Source organism: Rhinoderma darwinii, chromosome 1 (genome assembly GCF_050947455.1).
Source record: "Rhinoderma darwinii isolate aRhiDar2 chromosome 1, aRhiDar2.hap1, whole genome shotgun sequence".
NCBI classification, from domain to species: Eukaryota; Metazoa; Chordata; class Amphibia; order Anura; family Rhinodermatidae; genus Rhinoderma; species Rhinoderma darwinii.
In genome coordinates this window covers 214660066-214687796 of record NC_134687.1, presented here as the reverse complement: position 1 = coordinate 214687796, position 27731 = coordinate 214660066, and the positions used below count along the sequence as shown (strand labels likewise).

Here is a 27731-nt window from a genome sequence, read left to right as displayed (position 1 = left end):
CATTATTTAACACGCACGGTGACCGGCGTAAAAAAAAAATTTGAAAACACCAGAATCGTTTTTTGGTCACCTTAGCACTAAAAAAACTATGAAATAAGTTATGAAAACATCGGAAGTACCAAAAAATGGTACCAATAAAAACTACAGCTCGTTATGGCTCTCAGAATGTGGTGAAATTTTTTTTTTAACAAATAGTTTTCTTTGTAAAAGTAGTAATATATATATATATATATATATATAAATAAAAGATATAAATTTGGTATCACCGTGCTCGTAATGAGCCGCAGAATAAAGTCGTTTTTACCGCTCTGAGAAAGCCGTAAAAACAAAAAACAATGGAGGAATTTAGTTTTTTTCCAATTCCACCCCACAAATCTTTTTTTTCCGTTTCCCAGTACATTATATGGTACTTCAAATGGTGCCGATACAAACTACAACTTTTACCGCAAAAAAAAGGAGGCCCTCATACCACTCTATTGACGGAAAAATTTTGGCTCTTGGAAGGTGGGAAGTGAAAAACGAAAAATGTCTGGGTCGTTAAAAGGTTAATGATATAGAGGATGAGATTAATAGCACTGTTTTCATTTTTGCCAATGACACGAAGCTATGTAGTATAGTTTAGTCTATGACAGATGTTCATAAATTACAAGCCGATTTGGACACACGTGTTTTGACATCCACTTGGCAAATGAGGTTTAATGTAGATAAATGTAAAGTTATGCATCTGGGTACCGACAATCTGCATGCATCAGATGTCCTAGGGGGAGCTACACTGGGGGAGTCACTTGTTGAGAAGGATCTGGGTGTACTTGTAGATCGTAGACTAAATAACAGTATGCAATGTCAATCAACTGCTTCTAAGGCCAGCAAGATATTGTCGTGTTTTAAGCCCCTCTTCAGTGTTTTTGCAGGCAGATTTTGACTTGCCTAACACTTTCATTGCCGCATTTTTTGCAGCGTTTTTCGGCCACAGCCATGGAGCGCCGTGGGCATAAAACATTGCGAAAAACGATTTGTATCCCATTGATTATAATGGGAGGTCAGATGGAAACGCAGGAAGAAAGAGCATGTCGCCGCTTCCCGCGAGCATTTTTTTTCCACTCGCGGAAAAAAACAAAAACAAAAAAAAACCGCCTCCCTGTCCCATTAAAATCAATGGGAGGCGGTTTCGGGAATTTTGACGCCATTTCAGAGTCAAAAACTGCGCCAAAAACCGGTGTGAACATACCCTAAGAGACACCTACTCGCGCGACATATTACCACTTTACAAAGAATTTATGTGGCCTCATCTAGAACATGCAGTTCAGTTTTGGGCTCCAGTTCATAGAAAGGATGCCCTGGAGTTGGAGAAAATACAAAGAAGAGCAACTAAACTAATAACAGGCATGGAGAATCTTCATTATGAGGTTTCCCAACCCTTGGTTGAAAGTGATGGACATGTGTCTTTTTTCAACAGTACTGACTACGTGTCACGATCTGTGGACCCACTGGGCCGTACCGCCGTAGCGGTATAGCAGCTGGCCAAACAGGATACAAAGTCAATGTCTATAGTTCGGATAAAGGTACCTGTGGCAATATAGACAGTAGCGATGGTTTAGGCTCGGATGAAACTCTGGCAGCAGGCAGACAACAGGTGCAGTGAAACACAGCGGGTGTAGAAGGCCACACAACATGACTCCAACTCTGTACAGCACAGGAACATGGAAGCACAGGATACAGGAACGGGCACACTGGGAACTGGAGAACACTCAAGGGACCATTTGCAGAGACTGACACAGGTAGATACAAACAACGCTCAAGCAAGGAGTCCAGGGTGACCTTGGAGCAATCAGCTCAATCTGACACATGTGTGCGCTCTGGCTCTTTAAGGCTGGTTACTGCAGGACAGGACGGCTGCATGTGCTGGCATCTCTAGAGAGAAAGGCGGCGGCAGGATGAGGAAAGCTCGTGGTCAGCGACCGGGGAGGTTAAACTATGTAACTATATATGCTGCCCAAGGAAAATGGAACAGTAACACTGCAGTGGGCAAAATAGCGCAAAAATTGGATCACTAAGCAGTTGCAAAAACATCGCTTTGTCAGATGAATCCAGATTAGTGTGGCACTATGTTAATGGGTCAGAATTTGGCACAAGCACCATGAATCGAACCCTTCCTGTCAGGCGTCAACAGTGCAGGCTGGTGGAGTAATGGTGTGGAGAATGTTTTCTTAGATTTACTTTGGGTTCACCGATACTGGTGGCTGGACATTTGAACTGTAGGGCTTACATAATAATTTTGGCTGACCAATGACGGCTGTTTAACCTACGGCAGAACACTATAGCGGCTAATGCAAACCCCTATCCTGTCCACATAAACCAATATTCCTGCAGAACGATTTCAACAACTAGTAAAATCTATGCCATGATAAATTGCTGCAGTTCTGAAGGCTAAAGGAGGCTTCTCAAATGGTATCTCTAACCAGGTATCCATTAAGTGCAGATTGTTCACGCCAGTCACAATGTGGCAGCCCTGTAAGTTACGGTATTATTATTTTTTTTATATGAAAATTGAAAAGAATAAATATAGTAAGTATACATGGCTTTCAAGTGCTTAACATAAATTTGGGAATTGAATAAAAATAAAAAAAATTGTTGGAGTAGGGAAAAGAAGAAAGATGTAAGTTCCCTAAAGGTTTGCTGCATTCTATAAGCCAGCTATAATCAGAATAACGCACTGCTCAAACTTGTGTTCGTTTTCTGCCAGGTTTTCATTGCTTTTTGAAGATCAGAACAGTGCAACAAGTTACACTATTCTACTCAGTAGAAAAATATTAAACCTGACAAGTCCATTATAAGCCAGTGGGAGGAAAAAAATAAAAAAAATAAAACAGATAATAAACAGATCAGGCATAGGTCAGGAATCCTAAAAAACAAAAAAACAAAAAAAAAACAAAACCATGATTGCAGTGTAAATGTTTTTTCATTCCACCTCACAAAATAATTTTTAAAGTTTCTCAGTACAATATATGGTACATTAAACGGTGCCATTAACCCGTTGCCAACATATGATGTACTTCCATTATAGCCGGGTAGGGGGAAGTATATAGAAGACTCACTGGCTGAGCCCGCTCCATACAACGCGGGTGGCAGCTGTATGTTACAGCCAACAATTCACTGTAACTAGCAGGATCCCGCTAGCTTAGCCCCTTAGATGCCGGGGTCAATAGCGACCGCACCACCTAAAGCGTTAGGAAGAGAGAGCAACCCCTTCTGACAGCCCATAGCCCTCCCACAATGCGGGGTGGTTATGGGAGCTAATGAAGGCCCTCAGGTCTGCTATTTTTGTACTCCGACAGGGCTGAATGGGTGCCTGTCCGAAACACAATATAGATTGAACTAGTGTAAAAATATAAATATATATATTATAAATTCAATTTTTTTTTTAAAATAAAGCAATTGGTATCGCCACGTCCATAAAAGTCTGAACTTTTACAATATAACATTAAAACAGGCATGGTGAACGCCGTGAAAAAAAAAAAAAAGAATTGAAAGCACAACAAATTGCTGTTTTGGAAATGGAATAAAAAGTGAACATAAACGCTCATGTACCCCAAAATGGTACCATTAAAAACTACAGCTCGCCCCGCAAAAAATTAATCCTCATACTGCTCAATAGACATATATATATATATATATATATATATATATATATATATACACACACACACACATATATACACACACCCACATATATATATTTATTTGGTACCGCCGTAATTGTATTGACCCGCAGAATAAAGTTAACATGTCGTTTTAATCGCACAGTGAACGCCGTGCAAAAAACATTGTAATCACTTTAATTTTCCACCCCACAAAATAATTTTTTACCCATTTCCTAGTACATTATAATGGTACGATAAAATGCTTATAAAAAGCAACAGAAAAAAAATAATTTCCCTCACAAATATAAAAAAATATATATATCACTTCTTAAATAAATAGAAAAGAAAATAGATTATGGAAATTTATTACAGCAAGAGGACATTACATAATGAAATAAGGAGCACATCATGCGATATTCATTGCCCTTGTCAAAATTACATAAGCAGGACATGAGATGAGGGAGGGTGAAGGGAATCCTGATACAAAAAAAAAAAAAAAGTGCTTCGAGGGTAACAAGAGGAGGTTGGAGAGAAAGCTCAAGGCCGATATAAGGGATGAGGTAGAGAAGCATTGGACATCTGGATTCAGGACCAGAACCTAGTTGAGAGGAAAAGCAGAAAAATCAATCGAGGAGGCCGAGGTCCACACTGGGATACAGTGCCAAGGCAGCATGGCAATCATAGTTTTTATTTGCATTAATTCTATACATGATCTTAGGACTGTTGTACCATTAATGTCTTTCATCAAACTGCTTGGTGTTTTTTTAATTTTTTTATTACATATGCAGTTAACTCAAACTGGTTATTATATTGAGAACATTATGTTCTTGATTTTGTACTGCTGAGCCAGACTATTTGACTCAAAGTCCAATGTGAAAGGTAAAACCAGCTCATGTGGTCAAGGTCTGTTCTTTAGAATTAAAAAAGACAAAAAACCTCAAGCCTAGGCATAAGGCTTTGTTCATCGGGGAGGCAACCACCTAGCACCAGCTAATGGGTGCAGGAGGCCACCTACCCGGGTCCTCTAAGACTATGAGCTGCCTTGGTCATATGGTCCCAGGAGGAGTTCTCGCGAGAGTGCGGGAACTCCCCTCAGAATTTTTCAGGCGGAGATGGAGGACACTGAAATGTCTCCACAGATGAGGGCTTCTAAACGCCCCGTATCCAACACTTCTTTCTAAGGTAGAAACTACAATATAAGAAAAAAAAAAAAATCTAGGGTGGCTGTGGAATGCAGAACCCAATCGTCACTGTGACACTGAGGTTTCTTTACACAGTGTCATTACACCTAGTTTGAGGCACACTTCTAGGGCAGATAAAGAGGTCTTTGGTAGGTTGGATGGTATCCAACTTTGATAACAGAGCTCGTTGGAGTTCCTCTTTTCCTCATGCAGAGGACTAACAGAGAGGTGCTGTCCCAAAGTAGTGTGTTCACCCATAACACTAAATGTCCATGTCGGAGGTAGATTGGGACTCTGAGGATGCAGAGGCGTGAACGACTGCCTCAGAGAGGTAAATGGAGCCAACTCCGAATGTTGAGGTTGGGCATCACTGGCAGAACACCTGCTCTGTCTAAGTTATTCACTCAGAGGTGGGCTAAACTAGAATGTCTCAGGAGGTGAAAGAATTTGCTCAACTTGCCTTCCGTAGTGAAGGAAGACTACCTACCTTGTCCTTAGAACTTGTTGGAATTCCAGACATTCAGGCCTTAATAGTGCCCGAGATAGACCCGGCCTTGCTTCCATTACTGGGACAGCTTTACCTATTGATAATCTCGATCAGACCCTTTAACACATTCAAATTTAAAATTTCAGATGCGGCGGGTCCTTTGCTTATGTTAACTAAAGCGGAGCAAGAGGGGGAACTCTCCACACCTCTAAATGCGAAGGCCCTATTATCCTCCAAAATTACATTACTGAAGGCAATCAGTAGGGCTGTACTGTTAACCAGTCAAACCTTCAAAATCACATCTCTAACGAGAAAAGAGCCAAATGGCGGACCTCTGCAGACATGGCAGAACTCACTCATAATTCTCATGAGTTTTCCAACCTAGAAAATTGTAATCTGTTTGTTTCTGAATTTATGCATGAGGTTATGGCCAGATTCAGGGCACGCAAATCATACGCTCTAAAAAAGTCCTTTCGTTCAGAGAGCCGTCCATTCAAGTCACAAGGACAGGTCCATGATAATCCAGGACAGCCCAAGAGGTCCTTCACCAGACCATTTACCCAGATGATAGCGGATTCTTCCAGACCGGATCAGGTAAGAACACAAACAATCTCTCTTACTTCAGTTCAATCCAGAATATAGGACCAAATCTCCATTGATCGTTGGGTCACAAACAAATGAAACAAACCGTACGTTGCCACTTCGTTCATATCCCTACCAAAAAGGCACACCCCAAAGATTGCCGCCAAGAATTCCTTGAACATGGTACTAGAATTTGCCCTGTATCTTTGTCCAAAACAAGAGAACAGGACTGGATAAGTCACATCTTTCCTGTCCAAAAATCAGATGGGTCAATAAAACCAGTCTTAAATGTGAAACCCTTAAAGCCCTAAAGTTTTCACATAGAAAGCATGTCAGAACTAAAGGTACCTACTAGAGAAGGACATGTATCACGTAAAAATAGACGACTTAAAAGGATGCCTTCCATTAAATCTTTATAGTTCCAAAACACAGGTGCCTTCTACAATTCCGATGGAGAAGACAAATTTAGCATTGGAACGTGATGGTGTTTGGCCTGTCCAATGTCCCTTGCACATTCACAAGGGTCATGAAAGTGCTAGATTCACATCTAAGGTAACCGTGCATATCATGCCTAATATACACTCAACATTGAAAGTGCAACTCCAAGAAGGAAAAAAGTTTTGGAATTGTGAACATCACAGGATCAATAGACATGTTAAAAGATATGCAAGTGATAAGAAAACGGAAACAAAATATAGCAAAAATTTTATTCATTCAGTATCGAGTATGAGCACCATGTGCAGAAATACCTGCATTTACACGCCTTGGCATGCAATGAGGTTATCTAAGGAATGTTATGCCACACTGAATGCACTTGGGCATGAAAAATCATAAAAGATTGGCTGACAGCTCCCTTTGCAATTGCCGACCAATGACGTCCCAGATGTGGTAGATGGGAGACAAGTCCGGAGACGCTGCAGGCCATGGTAGCACTTTTAGACCACGCAGGCCCCTCACAATAGCACAAGCAACACGCGGCCTGGCGTTATGTTGAAAAATGGCTTCTGGGACACATTGGGGAAGCGGCCATACCACTGGTTCAACGACCAACTCAATGCAACGCCGAACTGTTCGCGTACCTGAAATGAAGAGAAGAGGGGTCCAGCTACCATACATTATGCCACCCCACACCGTAATCCCAGGAGTAGGAACAGAGTGAAGTTCCCTTGCGAAGGACTCTTCATGACATTGCACACGTGGTCTCCAGACCAATGGTTATCACTGCGTCCAAGACAAAAGCGGGATCATCGGTGAAGAGGATAGACCTCCTTTCCAGCCTCCACTGCGGTATTGCTGTTCACCATTAAAGCGACAGCATATGGTCAACGAAACACCTGAAGCTAAAGGTCTGGCTCGTAGCCCAGTGTCCTGCAAACGCCTTCTAACAGATTGTGTCGACACTGGTTTCTGCCCGAGGCTTAGGATGGGACGTCCAAGTTCACTCGCAGTACAGAATGGATCACTACGCGCCATTCTTCCAATCGGACGATCCGTCCGTGCAGAGGTTCACCTCAGAGCGCCTCTTGCGGTCATTCCCGTTCGTTGTTCTCCCAACCTCCGGGACACGAAACGTTAAACAGTGCTGACCTCTAGGCCTAGACACGTATCGATCTGCCGGAGTGAAACCAAGGTCTCTCAGTTCAAGTATTCTGTCCCTCAGTATGCAAATAGTGTCGATAATCTGCACGTCAAACAGGAGGCATCGTAAAATCATCCCACACCACTTGATCAGCGTTGAGGCTTCCTGAAACTTTGAATTCAATCTGGCTTTCATGCCCCTCCCACATGCCACAGATTGGAACTAGGTGCTTGAAAATGTGATCATTTGCAGTTCTTAGCACCACGTTACTTCCTCGCTTTGCATAACCTTACAGCTTGTTCTTCTTGGTGTCTCAATTTCGATGTGTAGTGTATCTAGACGACCTTCTCTTCCATTCCAATATGGACACTCCTCTCTCAAAGAGATACCACAATGTCACTACTGAAGGGGAGCAGGATTTTCCATCAATCGAGAAAAATCTGTTTTACTACCCACACAAAATCTCAAGTTTCTGGGCTTTCAGTTAAACACCATCTCCTTTACAATAGGCGTTCCAGAAAAACAATTGTCAAATGTGGTAGCCAAATTATCAGAGACATTGTCCAAAGGAGAGGGGACAGTAACAGTACTTGCCAGTCTCATAGGGAAACTAGTGGTGACAACAGGGATTCCACACCGTTCCAATGATAGGTCGTCAGATGGTTTGGTCTGCTCTCACTACTGAGAGGTCAGGCTACAGATGACAAAAGTATTAAACTTTGCTTCCACCCAATCTTCAGACACAGAGCAGCGGACTTAACAGTAACGCCCAATACTTCCCTGACAGGATAGGGTGCCTTTTCTCACAAGGCAGCAGTTCGATGGAGATGGAATTTCTTGGATTCGAAACAAAACAATCTTCTGGAACTCAGAGCTGCAAAACTAGGTATCAAGAGGTTATAGACTCAGTCACCAACTTATCACACAGTACTGATGCAAACAGACAGTAGAACTGCAGTAGTATATGTGAAGAAAGGGGGGCACAAGATTCAAAACCTTGAGCTCAGAGGCTCTGGAGCTGTGGAATTGGGCACTAGACAGGGGTCTAGTCCTCAGAGCCCAGTACGTTCCAGGTCATTCCAACCAAGTTCCGGATGCATTGTCACGACAGAAGATATTGTCATCAGTGAGAGACTAAAACGAGAGATTTTTCAAGAACAAAATAGAGCAGATATTAGGTGCCAGGGAAATATATATTTTTGCCTCAGCCATCTCGGTCCAGACCAAAATGTTTGATTGCAGAACTTGGTCTCGAGGGGCATGGAGTGCGGCCGCCTTGTCCTTTTCATGGACCCACCTGAAGAACCTTTATGCTCTCCCTCCTAAACCCCTACTGTCAAGTGTTGCAGAAGATCCAGGAGGAAGTAGAAGAGATCGTACTAGTCTACCCAGTTTGGCCTTCTAGACCATGGTACCCAGTGGTCCACAATCTAATCCAAGGGAGCAAGATTCCACTTGGTTGGACAACATACAGTTTTGGAAGATCTCCTAATGCAACTTCCACGATTAATGTGGATAGCGACTGATAGGCTCTACTCCTTCTTGACTAATGTTAAACTAATCAACCACTCTTTGAACCCTATAACTAGGAATAGATACAAACTTATTACCGCTAAATTTTAGACCTGGTACTCAAATGAGATCGCTAATTCGCTCTCCCAGCTCGATGCAGATCTGGAGTTACTTACTCAGAAATTCCGGGCAGGTTTGGCTTGAAACACCTTTAAGTCCATGGGTTCTGCATTAAATTTGTTAATACCAGATTTTACAGAGTACAACCTATACCTTAGGTTAATTAAGGGCACTTCCGCTGTGAGACCAATTTTTCCCCAAACGCTCATGTACCTGGGATATAGATCCCCTATTACGGCTCATTGTGCCCCGTAATTGCAGTATTCCATCTGTGCATGTGTCGTTAATAGGCACATAGATTTAAAAAAAATAAAAATGGCAGCCCCCATAGAGAAGTAAAATGTATGAATACATTAAAAAGTAGAAAGTGACAACAGAAAAATACAATTTGTTTACATTATATTAAAAGCAACAGAATTAAAATAAATAAAATAAATCATGACACCTTCCCTTTAAAGGCAGAACAAAAGCTTCTTCTAGAGGAGACACCACTAGAACTAGGCAGGGATCTAGAGGAACCTTGCTTATGTTTAGTGAATACCCTTCAGGAGTATCTTGCCCTTACAGGTCGGAGATTAACAATCACTATCACTTCAAGACCTCAATTTCGAAAAGCATCTGTTACAATTAGTTTGGATTTTATTTGCGATGAGAAGCGCAGGCATATATCCCAATTTATTTAAAAGCCCACTCAGAGCTGCAGCCAAAGGGATTCCCCTTGCTTCCATACTCCGGGCAGCTACATGGTCCTCTAGCAAAGCCTTCATCAAGTTCTATTGGCATCCTTCTGAAACAACGCCTTGAGTTTTTCCAGAGCTACCCCCAGGTGTGTGTTACTTCACCCATTAGCTGGAGCTAGGTGGCTGCCTCCCCAATGAACAAAAGCAGTTTGCAGGAATCTATGACTTGCAAATGGTATTTGTTATAGGGATAAAGACACCCACCTATCAACAGCGACCCTCCCACACAAGCCTGTCCTGGGGCAGCTGCCTTATTGTCTCCATCGTTAGGTCAGCAAAGAAACCAGACATTCTGCAAGCCGAATACAAGAAGAAAAAAAAAGTCCAGTGTATGAGACTTCACCTATGTATTACTTTTCTTCCCTTCCAAAGTTCAGTTACTGCTCTATCAACCATTTCTAGATGATAGACATCTGTTTTGACCGTTTCACAGTTAGTAAAGCATTCGTATAGAATTACTGGTCATGTTTCTATGCTTTAAATCTCCATTGCCCAAGTGGGAATAGAATAAACTAGCCATCTTGCTCCTTGGAAAAATTGTGAGGGGAGTTGCCACACTCTCTCTCTCGAGAACTCCTCCCAGGATTACATGACCATGGCAGCTCATAGCTTGGGGAGGCAGCCATCTGCACCCATTAGCTGTTGCGCTGGATAACAGACAGCATACCATTTCCACATGTAGCATTGTATTACCGCCCCTTTGATAAAAATGTATTGGTGGATAAATCTCTAGAGATATAAACCATTAAACATTTGCCTAGCCCACATTTTTTTTTATTTATATTAATAAAATAACCAAACTACTGCATTACAAATTAAGCGCTCCTTACAGACTGCAAGAAAAACACAATACATTGGACTTTTACATTTTATTCTTCAGTTTCCTTTTGTCATGGTATAAAATAAGCCTTTTTAATACATGTATCACACAATTTCAGAACTGCTGTAGGTTAGATATTCCGCTATACTTTACAACAATGTTTAGATTATTTTCAGTATCTTTCAATAATATACACTCCGCATCTGATATGTACATACACACGTTCACAAACAAATTTTAACATTTAATTGTGAACAGGATTTCCCTGAAACACTATACTGAAGTTGTGCTGGTTTATGATCAGTGCAAGCTGCTTTATGGCACAATGACATACAAATTATCTGCGGATTGACTGTTACAACAGTTATTATAAAGAATGAACACAGGACATAAGACTATAGGCAAACTACGTGTGATTTTTATTCAACAGCTAGCATCCAGTGACAACGCAAAAAAAAAATAAAAAATTGGGGGCTTTGAAAAATATATATAGCTGTACCACGAAGTGCAGCTTTGAACAAATCTTAAACGTATCACAAAAATAAAAGAATGAAGTATAAAATGCACTGTTCAGACTCACAGCAAAAAAAAACAAAAAAAAACTTTGTAGAAACTGAAAATCAGGACAACTGCATGTTTTAACTGACCTATCTGGTTACATATATTGTAAAGCAACATTTTTGACCAGTGGGAGCATGAGAAAAAAAAAACAAAAAAAACACATACAAAAAAAAGGAAAAAGGTCTATAAAATGAGGAAAAAATAGCAGCATTTCAATATCAATATTAAAGTTGTAGAATATAAATCTCAAAATGGAAGCCCAGAAATAAAAAATGGCAGCATTGATATACCTTGCTTAAAATTGAACATTAAGAACTGTCCGTTAAGTGCTACACCGCATTCTACTGACACATTATCCTAACCATCATGTCCTTGAAATGTTTTAGCTATGTATTATGGAAAAATTTAATTAAAATCAAATATTGCATTTCTTTTTTGCCCAGAAAATATACGTAAAAATTTAGTTTAAAAACGTCAGGGATGCAACCTTGGGAGACTAAATAACGGTTACGTAACTCTTTCGGACGCCACTTTTGTAACAATTGCAAAGAGTTTATTTGTTTGTTTCTTTTTTTGGGGAGCAACTAAAACCACCAAGCATTGAACCTACTGCTGGACAGATTTCCTCTCCCAACACAGTCAAATGCTAAAAAGAAAAAGCAGAACATAGAAAGGCTAAAGACACAACGATATAACGATATTTGAATAGTTAGTTTGCAGTCTACTGGGGAAATAGAAAGCCTTATTATATAAAATAAGTGGCAAGAAATTAATGTCAATGATTTATACAATCATCAGTCTTAAGGTTTTTCTCCATCTAATCATCCTTTTAGTTGCTGAGCAGCAGTTACTGAATCCAATGTACTGTGTATTTAATTGCAAAACAGTGTTAACATATAAGACAGTCTACATAATTAAAGGGGTTAACAGACTTGTAAAAAACAAAAATTTTTTTGCAAAATTCCGGCAAATGTTAAAAAAAAAACCAAAAACAGTACTCCCCTCTGTCCCCTCGCGATCCAGTGCGGACACCACCCGGTCTTTTCCAGGAGGCCAGCACGTGACCACTGCAGTTAAAGAACAAGAGGACCGATGGAGTGTCCGCGCTGGATCGCCAGAGGAAAGTAAAGGGGGAGGGATTTTTTTTTATTTTATAGCACTTTCAGAAGTTTGTAAAAAATTTGTACTAGTCTGATAATCCCTTTCAATATTAGATAGAGCATATGGGTGTCATCAAGGTGGTTCCGCTATGAACCAAAACATGGTATCAGCACCTTCCACTGTGACAGGCACTGCCCTACTAATAATTACATAAACAACCATTCATTTGAATGGCTGCCATGTAATACTACATTTTCCCAGCAACTGTTTCAGAAACTGGACAAGTGGCAATCAGCTGATCGCCAGGATAACTTCATTGCAAAAAAATAAATAAAAAAAAGTTGATCTTTGTTAACCCCTTTAAAAACATTCCATTAGTTAAAGCTATTTTCTAGCTCTAAGGAAAGATATGAGTTTAAAAACATAAGGCGCTTCTGTAAATATGGGCACTTGTTTTCCCAAGTAATTTAAAAGTATATTAACCATAGCTGGGCCAAATACAAACGTTTGGCATACTAGTGTTCGAGAATTTTTAGACTTACCGTAGAATAACACAATGCAATAATTTAGCTATCCAAATAGGGTATAGACGTCAATTAGTGTTTCTCAACTCCTGTTCCCAAGGACCACCAACAGGTCATGTACTGAGAATTTCTCAGTCACATCATATTTTTGGCCAAAGTTTAATGTATACGGCGGGAAAACAGACCATTATGAGATCCGTCTAACATGGACTTTCATAAACGTAGTGACCAGCCTAATTTCGGCCTCAATGACCAAGCAATTTATTTAAATTTTTCCATTGTCGCACTCAGAGTTAACTTTATTTTTCCGTCTACATAGCTGTATGAGGATTATTTTTTTTGCGAGATTAGTTGTATTTTTTAAAGGGCACTTTTTTTTTTTATTAACTTTTTATGGGGGGGGGGGGGGGAATAGAGAATAAAACCGAAATTCCGCCATTGTTCTATGCGTTTTATATTCATGCCGTTCATCGCAATAAATTACCTTTATTCTATGAGTCGGTACGATTATGGCGATACCACGTATGTATAGTTTTTGTATGTTTTAACTACCTTTGAATAGAAAACGCTTTTGAACTACATTTGTTTTTGCATTGTCGCATTCCAAGAGCCATAACTTTATTTTTCCGTCAAAGGATGGATATATTTTTAGTGGGATGAGACGTAGGTTTTCATTGATATTTTTTTTGGTGTACATTAGACTTATTGATTAACTTTTATTACTACTATTTGGGGGGCAATGGAAGAAATGTGCAATTTTGTCTTTTTTTTTTTTTTTTACATGGCGTTCAGCTTGTGGTTTAAAAAGTATTTGTCGTTACAGTTGCGACGATACCATGTGTGTATTTTTTTTTTACACTTTAGTGGGAAAGGTTTTTATTTCTTTTACGTTCGTTTTTTTTTTTTTTTTTTAGTAAATCCTCATTAATGTCTATCTAAACATTAAATCACTTACTTTTTCAGTCCCACTAGGGGACTTCACTATGTGATCTTCGGATCACGGCTAGAATGCTTTGGTATACTTAGTATACCAAAGCGTTATTGTCCATCAGGGCCTAACGGGCATAGCCGGGGCAGGTCTGGTGGCCTTTGTTAGGCCCCCAGTTGCCCTGGCATCCCATCGGAGGCCAGTGATCACATTTGCGGGCCGCCGATGGGTGAGAGTATTAAATGCCACGGTCCGCATTGACAGCGGCTTTTAAGGGGCTAAACGGCCGATCGCTACTGTTCGAGCAGGAGCCCGGCTGTCATCAGAAAGCAGAGCACCCGCTCCAGCCTGCACGGGACACCTGGGCAAGCTGGTTTGCTCCCTCCTATTTATTATGCTATAATTGGATATATGAAAATGTGTTATATGTAAAGCAGATAACCCGACTGAAATGTATAAATATAGTTTGGTTTTTTTAATTATCATTTTGTTTAGACATATGATGCATCATTTGCCTTTTTTCCCCACTGTGGGAGGAACTTAATTGTATGTACCTGTCAGACATCTGTGTATGGAGAGGTAATAAACAAATTGATGAAAATCCTGTGTCGTGGAAAGAACAGCCGCTTGATGTTACAATGGAGAAAATATGCAGTATTAGGAAAAAGGATGGGGGACAACATTTTACAATGCACAAGAAAAGGTGTGTTACAATGTTACTTTAATTAGTGTCAAGACATCAGGAAATGACCTATAGTGGGCAATCGAGGCCTGGAGTTGAGAAATAAAATGACTTATTTCACACTTCTGAAAATAGATATATGCAGAACTAGTGAACTGCAGCAGTTACAAATATTAGTGCTATTCCACACATACTCATCTGGCTTCATTACAGCACGAAATGTGATCGATTCGAAAGGCTTGGACAAGTAGCAGATTGTTGAAGCATTGACACACAAAAATGTGACTAGACTCGTACACTTGCCAGGAACATCCTACCTTCTTTGGTACTCTACTACACGTACTTATTAAACACGTGGAAAGGGAAATGAGCCGATGAAAATATGCTACTGTACTTACAAATGTAAAATTCTAATACATACAAATCACTATTGGGTTTGAACTTCATAAAATAATTATGCTAAATCTTTTGTATATTTGTTCCAGTCTTCTTTAGATTCTATCATAGCCCCACGTATCTTTACAAAATGTATAATTAATTATTCCGTACCTCGCTTAATATATATATCTCAATATCTCAACTATCTATAGCTCAAGGCGACGTGAGCATCTTTGATAATCCATACTATTTTTGGATTTAAAAAAAAACAAAAAAAAGAAAAAAAGCAACCTCACAAAAATACATTATGTACAGCTTTTATCTAGATATAAAAGGCTATGCAATTATTCCCATCCCAAATTATAATGCTCTGGTAGTGTAATCTAATATATATATATATTTATTTAAATATAAGTCATGAGCCACATCTCACCAAATCACTAATTTGACATACATTATATACAGCAAAATTATTACATCAAGACGATGATGCGTTGATAAGTAGAAGGGCTTGTTATTTTCCATATTCTTGGTGAAGCGAGCGACCTGTAATATTGCTGTAGCTTTGTGTGGTCTCCATATCTATATAGGATTTATCCCTTAGTAGTCAGAGGTTACATGATCAGACAAAGGGTAGGATGCCGTACTGAAAGATGGCCATTACTCCTGCACTAAAAAGACCCGCCACAGGCACCGTCACAAACCAGGCCAGGAAGATGTTCCTAAACAAACGCCAGTCCACAGCTTTCCGTGAGCGGATCCAGCCCACTGACACCACCGATCCAACCTTATGTTTTTATAGGACATAGGATGTGGAGAGGAAAAAAAAAAAGAACAAAAACTTAGAATAAATCACATAAAAAAATATGTAACAGATAAACATCTAAGTTAAATGTTGGTAGTACAACAAATTATAACTATTTATTGAAAAAGAAATATTAAAGAACTGAGCTTTTTCACTACAGCTTTAATACCAATGGGTATGCAAATGAAAATCAAATTCTGAAAAAGTGATATTCAGAGTCTATTAGACTAATGATTTCATGGGAAATTGAGGGCAGTGGTGACAACTAAAAGAGGTGTCCTAAGACCAAGCATACGTTTGTTAGATATTAATAATGGAAAGAAAGAGAAGCAGTTATGGAATGGATTAGTGACCAATTTGAAGCATCAATATAGCGCTCTGAGGAGAACTAATCATTTGATCGTTTTGACTTCAGTAATTTACACTGTTTTGTGAAGACGGATGTGTAATAAAAATGCTAAGGAACGTAAATCTGGATCTCCAACATGTTTACACAAGCACAGCTACTGTGTCTCTAGGAATCAGAACTGAGAAAAAATAAATAAATAAATATATATATTTATATTTATTGATTTGCTAATTTAGGATTCAAGGGAAATTTAAAAAGGGGTTTCAGACCTTCTAGAAAACTCCAGGACAACATGAATATGGCTATAAAAACCACACTCACTGCTGCGGGGTGACATGTTGAGTACGACAAGCCATAGCTGTGGCAAAGTAATCAAAGACTGTCAGGGGACCACAGAATTGCGGGATTTGAAAAAGTACTAAGTCACAGTTTATTATTTTTAATCATACCCATGTCAAACTAGGGGCTTTCCCGAAGGGTAAGAAAACCCTTTAATTTGACATCATCTAGCAAAATACTATGTACAGTACAGAGCAAATAAATGCAATTAACGTGATCCTAAAGCTTTGTACTCTATTCAACTTCTCAGTTGTTTGCCAAAAGGAAAGAAATTCAGGAGCCATTCTGTGCATTACTGTAGATGGTTACTTTCATTGGTTTTTTTTTGTGGAATTTACGAAGCAGCAATGATACAAGCCCTTTTTCACAGGTGATTGAATAATTTAGCGAAATGGTAAATTTGGCATCCTATACTTCCGTGTGATGGTCACTTTAATGCAGTGTGATAGATATGCTAAATATTCAATTACAGATTTAGCGAGCAAGCAATACAAATGTAATAAAACTGAAGTCAAACACGATTAGCCTATTGCATCATATTCTGATTGTGGCACATAGACAAATTTTCTATTTTACCACTGCAAACCCAATACCTTGCAATGAGTGGAGCTTATGGGTATACCAACATTAGAGGCCAATAGTACAGTTAGCCCACACATTACTTCAATGCAAAATCCACTGTGGGGAAAAAATAAATAAAAACAAACAAGACAGTTTGAAGGGTGAAAGATACTTGCAGAACAACCACATGCAATGCATAAATAGAGGAGAGTGGATGGCAGATGACGGGAAAGAATGAGGTTCTGTGAGTGACCTGCATTAGATCAATATTTAGTGGCACAAGTGGACCTATCCCTAGAGATAATTCCAAGTATTACACAAACCTGTTGGAATAGGATAAGGCAGGCATATTTTATATACTATAAACAATGTCATGACCAATACGAACCATATAAAAAGAAAATAAAGTGGATGACAAGCTTCTCAGAACTCACAGTTCTCCTAACGTAATAAGGGCACAATAACTTCCCACATGTAGTAGTAGTAAGCATGACTTTAATAGAACAGACATTGTTGTATAACACATCCCCTGTGCCAGTAAACATTGATCTGAACCAAAAGTAAAGCAAATGGATAGTTTTAACTACCCCAGCTGCAGTCACATGCAAAGGGCATACCTTGCAGTGTGTGGTACTGATAGGAAGTCCAATATTGGAAGCTACCACAACTGTGAACGCCGAAGCCAACTCAATAGTGAATCCACTGCAGGAAGCATAAGAAAACACTTAAGTCACATTTTGTTTGCATTACGGTCACCCATTGTAGCAGGGCAACACAAATATTCTTACCGTAATAGCCTTCAATGCCTATTTCAGTGAACAGCAGACCGCATGCAATCATATGCTTCACGTAAAATAGGACTGAGAAACATTATGCTTTCCAAATTACAATAAAAACAAAATGTGTGACAAATAAGTCAAGGAATCTCTCACCTCAGTAGTCATTTGTGCTAAATATATTAAAACTACTCTAAAAAAGTAAAATCAGCAATGTAAACCTTTGGGCACTTATTGTTTTTTAAATAAAAAACTTATTAGAGGAATTGATACAATTTTGTAATTGTTTTTTATTTTTTTTTTTTCATTTGAGATACAGCTTCTATATATACTCTACACAGAGCAGCTGTATCTTGCGCTCAAACCCAAGTCGGTCAGGTCAGAGGGACTGACTGCTTCAGTGACAGCGGGTCCTGTGAGTCTGACACGCAGGATCCCGCTGTTATCGATCACATCTAAGTCCCGCTGACCTGACAGATTCGGGTTTGAGCGCAAGATACAGCTTTTATGTATCCAGGATACATAGAAGCTGTACCTCAAAAAAAAATAAAAAAAATCTCTTAAACGACTGTTCAAATATATGCTTTATAGACCCAATTATTTTTCTAAAGCTCACCTTTTAAGAACCCAAGGGAGATCTGGATTACGGAATTGCTACGCAATAACCAAAAATTCACCATAGGCAAACCTAACCTCATATCAGAAGTAACACTGTACCAGAGATTTAAAATCACTAAATCTAAAACTATAAAGTTTATACAAGTAACACTTAGAAAAGAAGCTGCTAATATAATAGTCCTTCTCAATAAATTAGAATATCATCAAAAGGTAGTTATTTCAGGAATTCAAGTCAAAAAGTGAAACTCCTATTATATAGATTCATTACACACAGAGTAATCTATTTCCAGCAATTTTTATTTTAATGTGGATTATGGCGAACAGTTAACGAAAACCCAAAATTTAGCATCTCAGAAAATTAGAATATTATATAAGCCTAATTTCAAAAATGATTTTTAATACCGAAATGTTGGCCTACTGATAAGTATGTACAGTATATGCCCTCAATACTTGGTCGGGGCTCCTTTTGCATGAATTACTGCATCAATGCGGCGTGGCATGGAGGTGATCAGTCTGTGGCACTGCTGAGGTGTTATGGAAGCCCAGGTTGCTTTGATAGCGGCCTTCAGCTCGTAAGCATTGTTGGGTCTGGTGTCTCATCTTCCTCTTGACAATACCTCATGGATTCTCTATGGGGTTTAGGTCAGGCGAGTTTGCTGGCCAATCAAGCGCAGTGATACTGCGGTTATTAAACCAGGTATTGGTACTTTTGGCAGTGTGGGCAGGTGCCAAGTCCTGCTGGAAAATGAAATCAGCATTTCCATAAAGCTTGTCAGCTGAGGTAAGAATGACGTGCTCGAAAATTTCCTGCTAGATGGCTACGTTGACCCTGGACTTGATATAACACAGTGGACCAACAGCAGCAGATGACATGGCTCCCCAAACCATTACTGACTGTGGAAACTTCACACTGGACCGCAAGCAACTTGGATTGATGCCTCTCCACTCTTCCTCCAGACTCTGGGACCGAGATTTCCAAATGAAATTCTAAATTTACTTTCATCTGACAACAGGACTTTGGACCACTGAGCAACAGACCAGACCTTTTAAAGCCTTAGGAAACCTTTGCAGGTGCTGTGTGTTGATCAGCTGATTAGAGTGTGACCCCATAAGTCTACAATCTTGAACTTTTACCCAATATTCTAATTTTCTGAGAGACTAAATTTTGGGTGTTCATTAACAGTTAGCCATAATCATCAACATTAAAAGAAAAAAATGCTGGAAATAGATGAATCTATATAATACACGAGTTTCACGTTTTGAATTGAATTACTGAAATATGAACTTTTTGCTTATATTCTAATTCATTGAGAAGGACTAGTATATGCGCCATATATATTTATTCCTGTCAGGATATTCTCTAATCTGTAATATATGCCCAAATGTAAACAAAAATGAATATGTACAAAACATGTATACAAAACTATTCCAATTTGCATCATAATAGTTTTTTTTACCCTATTGCAACCTACTGTTGTATATGCACAAAACAGGAGAACACAAATAGTCAGACTATCAATAATATGAAAATAGAAAAATGCAATCTTTTTTAGTACACAATACAGAATTACACCGTTAAATTGTAGAGGATCCAATATGACATTGGACTGTATAGGAGCCACTGTAGAGCAGTGTGGAATAAAGGGTATTATGAGACTAGTGCGTGAAAAGAGAATGATCCAGAATTTGTAATACAAAGGTGCAATGCATCTATCTGGAGAGTACTCTATTTGCTGTTGCAAAGGGAATGAACAACAAAAAAAATACACTGTACCTTAATGTATGTGAGATACATCAAGAACACGATACATGGAATGCTAATACAAGAAAGAAAAGTAGTAGTATTATGTATAGTGTAAAATGGAGATCAGGGTTACATATAACTAGAACAGCCCGGATTAGTAAATCAATCCCCAAAAGAAAGTGTACAGCAAAAAGTCCCATCAGGAAATCAGAGGCCAAGTGCCTTACCCATGAATGAGAATATGGTCCGAATGGCTCAAAGAAGCGCCCTGACGCGTGTTTCGCATGTAGCTTTATCAAGGGGTGATAGCCGTGTGTTCAGATGAAACTATAAACAGGAAGCGGTGTAAAGGCATGTGGTATCGCTGACCCAATCATAGCCCGGGTCAGCGGCGCATATGCGTGATTTAACGACATTACGCATGCGCCGCTCTCACGATGCGTCACAAGGGAACGGAGCAGGCGCAGAGTATCCAAGAGACAGCCAGGAGCGAAGACTTCGCAAATCGATTCACCGCGCATGCGCACCCCCAGGAAAATTGGTGGGTAAATCGGGAAGACAAGAAAGGTAAGTGATATACATCATGAAAGTAATATGCTGTAGCTCAACACTAGGTACATGCCCCCCAAAAAAGACTAATCCCTTCTTCTGTGAGCAAATACCACACTGGACTTCAGTGGCTCCTATACAGTCCAATGTCATATTAGATCCCCTACAATTTTTAACTGTGTAATTCTGTATTGCGTACTAATAAAGATTGCATTTTTCTATTTTCATATTATTGATAGTCTATGACTCTGTGTTCTCCTGTTTTGTGCATGTATTTTGGAGTTTCTATCCCTTTGACACACTGGAGGTGGTATGCCATACTCAGGAACCACCTAACCTTTGACCCATTGTCCTGTAAGACTTGTTTATTCTACGGTTGTATACGTTCTTTTTATTTGCTCGTAGTTACAATCACAAACTAATTTGCACATTGACGTTCTTTTGAGAAATGGCTATTTTAGAGGGCAAAGGACTGCCTGGACAAGGCCAAAATACTACAATAGTGTAAATATTGCCTTATCATGGTGATACAATATTGTGTTATGGCAGCTATGCTGGTATGGGAACTGCCACTAGTGCTTGAAGTTTCAATAAGGCAGCATTCTACCGCATTCAAATCAGTGAATGAAAGAAAGTTCTCTCAAGAAATCTGCAGTGGGTTGAGCATGCTATGGATTTAGCTTTCCGCACCACTCCTTTAAATCTGTGCAGTACGTGAATGACATTCTTGAAAATCCCTATATCTTGAAGTATAATGCTTAATTTGGCAGTATGAAATCAGAGAAATGTCTAGTCCTGCCAAGCCATTCTGTCTTGAACTAAAGATTTGACTAATGTGAGACCGGTTCTGGTTGCTAGGGACATGTATCCTGATCACCCCACTGAAAAAAACTTTAGTTGTTAGGCAGAGATCCATATCAACCAAACAGATGAGTCAGCGGACAGTTTGTCCCTGTGCGGCTAGCACAGCAGGGAATAGAAGTTTGGCAACAGTCACACCAGGTCATCTCTCACCAAATGCTGCAGCAGTATTCGTTACATTTAAAAAAAATCAAAAATGAAAATTAGTTGAGTAACGCTTTAAAGGGGTTTAATGCAATGAGCATGAATTAAATATGGCATAAATGTCAGCGTAGGGCTAACCGCTGTAAAACCCCCACCAATACTAGGGACAGGGAGATCATGTTCCCTTTCCTGGCAGAGTTGGCCTTGCGCAAGGTTTCTCTTCATTGAATTGTACACGAGAGAAAAAGAGTTGAGAACTGGGAATCAGAGCCCAACAGTTTTGTGGATCTAACTAATCTACTATAAATGTTCATTGTGGGAAAACCACGTTAATGTACAGCTAAAAATAAACAAGCGGTTAGAGATCGGAGAAAACATTGACAAGTATAGAGCACATTTTGCATTTAGGATTTACAAAAAGCTATAACCCGACAATTTTTCTTAATGCAAGAACGGTGATATCTTGTAGTGCTATGTTCAAACATGCGTTGTGGGTTTCTGTTCTGCTCAGTCTGAGGAGCGGAACAAGGGAAAACCAGAAGCAACGGTTCCACTGCACCACCTGCGGCCGACAGAGCCCAGTGACTTTAATGGGTTCTGTAGACTTTGTCAGGGTGTCCGTGGCTTTACCGGGAATAGCGCAGCATGCTGCGCTATTGTTTCCGTTAATCTTGGCCAGATCTGCGACGAAGGCTAGATGTGAATGAGGCCCAACCTGTAACTGAACATCGTTATTTATTTTTTAAACAAAACCTGAAAACTAGAATTGCAAAAGGGCTTGGTACTATCCTTTCCATTTAAGGCTACAATCACACAAGCGTATCAGATTCACGTGCGTGAATCTGGTCCGTGTACGTTGCCTTATGCATCAGTGTGCTTGCCAGTGGCATGCTTTATTTACGCACTCGCAAAGCACATCCTTTTTTAAATTATTTTCAATTGAATTGGTGCGCAAATCACGCACCACACATGGATGTGCATCAGTGTGCGGTGCATGCTTTTCACGCGCCCATTGACTTCAATGGGCCTGTAGGTGCGTGAAAACGCACCCATATAGGACATGGTAAGTTTCACACAACGGACTCTCGCTGCGTGAAAACTCCTGCACGTGTGAACGTCTCATTGAAATCAATGGGTCCATGTGCTGCACGTGATTTCCATGTGCAGCACACGGACGTTATTCACGTTCGTCTGAATGAGCCCTAAGAATACTTAACTACATTACCTGGATGGTGTTATTGGAGTAAGGTCTTTGCCCATCGTCTGGATAACTCGTCGACCCCATACCCAAAGGCCAGCACAGATACCCACTCCTCCATACAAAAGCAACCACACTGGTGTTGAAGCTTCTTGCATTACTCCTCCTTGCTGGTAAATCAACCACAGGGCAACTAGAGGTCCAATGGCATTGCTGCAGGAGGGGGAAAAAAAATTATTGTAGAATAATCCAGATTGACACGAGATAAAAATACTGCAAAAGCAGATGAGACCAAAACTAAGAGAAACTACCAGCAAACTAGGCTGTCCTTATAATATTATATGTATGATTTCTGTACGGAACATATACCCAGTCTGTTCTGTGCAGCCCTCAGCAGGAGTAACCGTTATAGTGCACAATGTTATGAATTTTTTTTACAGGCTGTACACCAGTACCCTGGCTAAAGAACTAGCCAATTTAGATGCACACTTGAGCAAAAATTTGACAATGTCACACCGTGCCCGGCACATTAAAAAAAGTGGGTGTAGTTTAGCTAAAGGGGCAGGAATGCCCGCACCCGGAGCGAATTTACACCAAAGTGGCATAAATTACAGCGGAAATCTAGAAATGTGTCTTTCCGATGCACGGACAGCCCAAAATACTACTAATTTGTTATGAGTATTAAACGCCAGTCTTAGTACATCTGGGCCAATTTGTACTGTATTAAAGGGGGTCTCCTGTTGTATATAAGTAAAGCCTAATCAATGTATAATAAACAGCTTTGCAGCTTTTGAAAAAACTTTAAATTTACTAATTTCAGGAGTGTTTGCAGTAATTTATTTATACCAAGAGGCGGAACACCCACACATATTTAAAGGAGTTGTCTTAGGGTCCCAGACGTGGTCCTGTGAATATGCCATATCTCAATAATGGGGTCCCCCAAATCAGCTCCTGCCTGGTCCGTCCAGGCAGTATAGGTAGTCAGGTTCTGAAAACCGCCGAACTTGCTGTGCTATGCTTTTTCCACAACTCCAATTCACTACTAATGTTTCCAGAAACTATCACCTTTACTGCCTGATCGCAGCAGCCTCCCTCACCAGGCAGAAATGAGGTCGGCAGTACCCCTTCTTGAGATCGATGTGGGTCCTACATCTATTAGACGTTTACAGCATATCCTGTGGATATGCCATAAATGTCTGTCGTGAGACAACCTCTTTAAAACTCACACAGATAGAGAGGTAGATAAAGAGGTCTTGAAAATCTGGTAAGCCAACTACCGCAGCGGCACAAATCTCTTCTGTCCTGATTTAACTACACAGATCTACTGTAGAAAACCGTTCACATCACGTTTTTAGGCCTGTGTGTGATTGACGTATATGCCATGCAAATCTTCCAATATATCCGTTAACCAAAGGCTCTGATGGATGACTAAGAAAATAGGAGTCCTGGTATATGGGAAGGTGTCCCGTCATATATCGGGTGAACCCCAGACGATCAACTACAATACTTCCACCAGTGTTCGGACAAGAGCACGCATCTCCAATAGTATCCAAAAAGTGTTATTTAATCATTTAACGTAACAGAAGCAAAACAGCAGTGTTTCAACCCATTGAACATATGGGGTCTTTCACCAGCCTCAGTGGCATCCAACACACATAAGCTACCCTGTAATCTACGTTCTTTTGGGGTCGGTCAATGTATCATGCATTGAAAAAAAACAACCTTTATATTAATTATAAATCAGAAAACTTCCATAAAAGGTTGGCGACATTAAGTGTTAACATGAATTGAAATAAAGCCTACTACACAGCTCTAGGCACAACGTGTGTAGAAGAAATACATAGACGATGCTACTTGACAATAAAGGATCTCTCACCTGACATCATTTCCTCCATGAGCAAATGATCCAAAGCAGGCAGTCAGAATCTGCAGGAAGTGGAACAGTAAATGGACATCGGACTTGTCTTTATCTTCTTTGTCTTCTTCCAAAGAGTCATCCTGAGGGGGATTTGGTTCAGCTAGCTCTGTAGCAAGCTTCATCTCTATGCCACCTTCATCTGCCTCAATTTCTGCTTCCGCTACAGCATTGCAGTAGCTGGAGTAGCTGTCGTAGCGTATACGTTTTTTTGAGTAAGACACCGTATCCCCAACTAACTTTTCACTGTCCTCTGGAGTTATGGTGTCAGATGCTTTAAACGTTGAATGTACAGGCATGCCACAAATAGCAGCCGTATAGCAGGTGTAGCTGTTGTTGCGCCTCAGCACTCTGTAGTTGTTTTCATGTGCAGGGCGATCATCAGTCACTCTATCTAAATGTATTTTGTGTAACAAGTCCTTGTACAGCCCCGAGTCCTTGTGTACTGTATGATACACATGAACATCACTTTTTATGTTATGGCCTTCAAAACTAAATGTACCATTAGAAATTGGAGATCTAACTGAGCCATTGGTCATTGAAGCAGCTCTTGCTGAAAAAAAAAGATAAAAAATGATAATGCACGAAAGCGTAGTCTCATGTATAACGAATTTTACATTTGGTTTGCATACAGCCCCAATTAGGACATGTGTTTTCTCTCAATGTAGAAGGTTGATCATTATTTGGGTATGTTCATTCAAACACCCGCACAGAAATCCCCCTCCCATTGTTTTTAAATAGTAAATCTGCGTGTCCCTACAGACATTGCACAAGTTTTTCCACACGGGTTTCAAATCTGTCAATAAGTAAACTTTTGCAACTAATATTCTTTATTTTTCCATTTGTTGCAATTTTCAAGATCTGCATTTCTTGACCGTAAATATAAGCAAAAATCTTTCAATTCAGAGGCCGTCCTGACCAATTCCTGCTACACGCAGCGGAATGTGTTACAATGCAACAGTCTAAGCAATCCTCTGTGACCTTTAACACCGCACCAAAAACTTCTACACTGTCCTGCGTTGATTGCTCTTGCATACACTCTTGCACTGTAACAACCTGCTACTGTGTAAACAGAATTAGGTTAGGATGGGTTTATAGCCTCGGAATGTAAACACGAAATGTCATTCACTGAAAGCCAGAACAAATCTTGAAATATTATAAAAGGTAAACACAAGTTAGATTGAATAACTTCATTATACACTTAAAGGGGTTGTCCACTACTACAACTGATGACCTATCCACCGGATAGGTCATCAGTACATCATCTGTATCATGATCACGATACCCGGACCCCGCACTGTTAAGCCACACCGGCTGGGCTGCCTCAGAGCACCGGACGTAAATGTCGGAAGCAGATTGCTCCGGCCACTGAATAGCGTCGAGCTGCCGTACTGCAGCTCTGCTCCCATTCAAGTGAACAGGAGCAGAGCTGCAGTTCTGCAGTACGGCCGGTATACTATGTACGGAGCCAACTGCTTCCGGTTCAGTACATAGCATAATGGGTCATAACATCCGGTTCCCGGAGAGGCTTAGCGGTGCAAGGTAAAGGTGTCTGACCTGCACCGATGATATACTGATGACCTATCCGGTGGATAGGTGATCAGCTGTGCAGTAGTGGACAACCCCTTTAATGTTATTTTACGTACAAATGATTATATTAGAGAGGGCGACAACAAAAGAAACTACTTCCAAGAAGATGCACTTGCTGGTGCCAGTACTAAAATCAATGGAAAGAACGAAGGGGAATATAGTAAACGTGGAAAGGCATATTAGCTGATAAAATGTAATGATATACCAGGTGAACTTCTACACTTACAAAGCTACAAAAAACATGGACACACACACAAGGAGACTATACAAACTGGACAGAGATATTGGTGAGGGGTAGGCAGGAATGTATAAGTTAAGCAGTACATTGTATTCTGCAACTCCCATAATGGTTCCATCATGGAGGTATGAGCTGTCAAAATAAAGTAGCTCATCCCGTGCACAGCCTTTTCCACCTGGCTAGCCACCCAGACTCTTAATAATGACACAAGAGGGGCAACTAATCACAGCTCTTCTAGAACAGTAAACTGCATTTACGGATAAGGGCCTGTTCACATCAGCATTGGCTTTCCGTTCCGGGGTTCCGTCGCAGGTTTCCGTCGGGTGAACCCCGCAACGGAAAGTCAGACTGAAACCACAGCTTCCGTTTCCGTCACCATTGATATCAATGGTGACGGAAACTTTGCTAATGGTTTCCGTTCGTCACCATTCCGGCAGGTTTCCGTTTTAACAACGGAATCAATAGCGGAGTCGACTGCGCTATTGATTCAGTCGTTAAAACGGAAACCTGCCAGAATGGTGATGAACGGAAACCAATAGCAATGTTTTCGTCACCATTGATATCAATGGTGACGGAAACGGAAGCTGTGGTTTCAGTCTGACTTTCCGTTGCGGGGTTCACCGGACGGAAACCTGCGACGGACCCCCGGAACGGAAAGCAATCGCTGATGTGAACAGGCCCTAACCATTGATTTCAATGGTAATGATTCAGTTTGTTGGTTTCAGTTTGTTTCCGTTCCGCAAAGTGTCTGCTTTTTTTTCACAAAAACTATTGTGCTGTCGACTGCGCTATTGATACCGTCGGAAAAACGGAAACCTGCCGGAACGGTGACAAACTGAAACCATTAGCAGTGTTTCCGTCACCATTAATATCAATGGTGATGCAAACGGAAGCTGTGGTTTCCGTTTGACTTTCTGTTACGGGGTTCCACGACAAACTTCAGACGGAACCCCGGGACGGAAAGCGAACGCTGATGTGAACAGGCCCTAAAAGTGACTGTCGCCTACACAAAGTAGGGGAACCTAGGCATATAGCGTAAACAATCTTAGGGTATGTTCACACACAAACATCTGAAAATATGGAGCGGTTTTCAAGGGAAAATATCTCCTAATTTTCAGACTTTTTTTTAAGCCACTCGCGATTTTCCCTGCGTTTTTTTACGGGCTTGGAGCTTTTTTCAATAGAGTCAATGAAAAACGGCTCCAAAA

At 40.3% G+C, this 27731-nt stretch overlaps 1 protein-coding gene across 3 annotated transcripts in view; it reads right to left on the bottom strand.

Moving 5' to 3' along the window:
• Positions 1–15213: 15213 nt before the first annotated feature.
• Positions 15214–27731, bottom strand: part of SLC20A2 (solute carrier family 20 member 2) — a 100559-nt gene continuing 88041 nt past the window's right edge. For all 3 annotated transcript variants that reach the window (XM_075861475.1, XM_075861459.1, XM_075861467.1), the window contains exons 8-11: positions 24657–25248; positions 22808–22993; positions 17508–17592; positions 15214–15623 (exon numbers count right to left, since the gene is read on the bottom strand). In XM_075861475.1, the coding sequence (XP_075717590.1) occupies positions 15459–15623; positions 17508–17592; positions 22808–22993; positions 24657–25248 (1028 nt within the window). In that variant the 3' untranslated portion in view covers positions 15214–15458. The remainder of the gene's footprint in view (positions 15624–17507; positions 17593–22807; positions 22994–24656; positions 25249–27731) is intronic.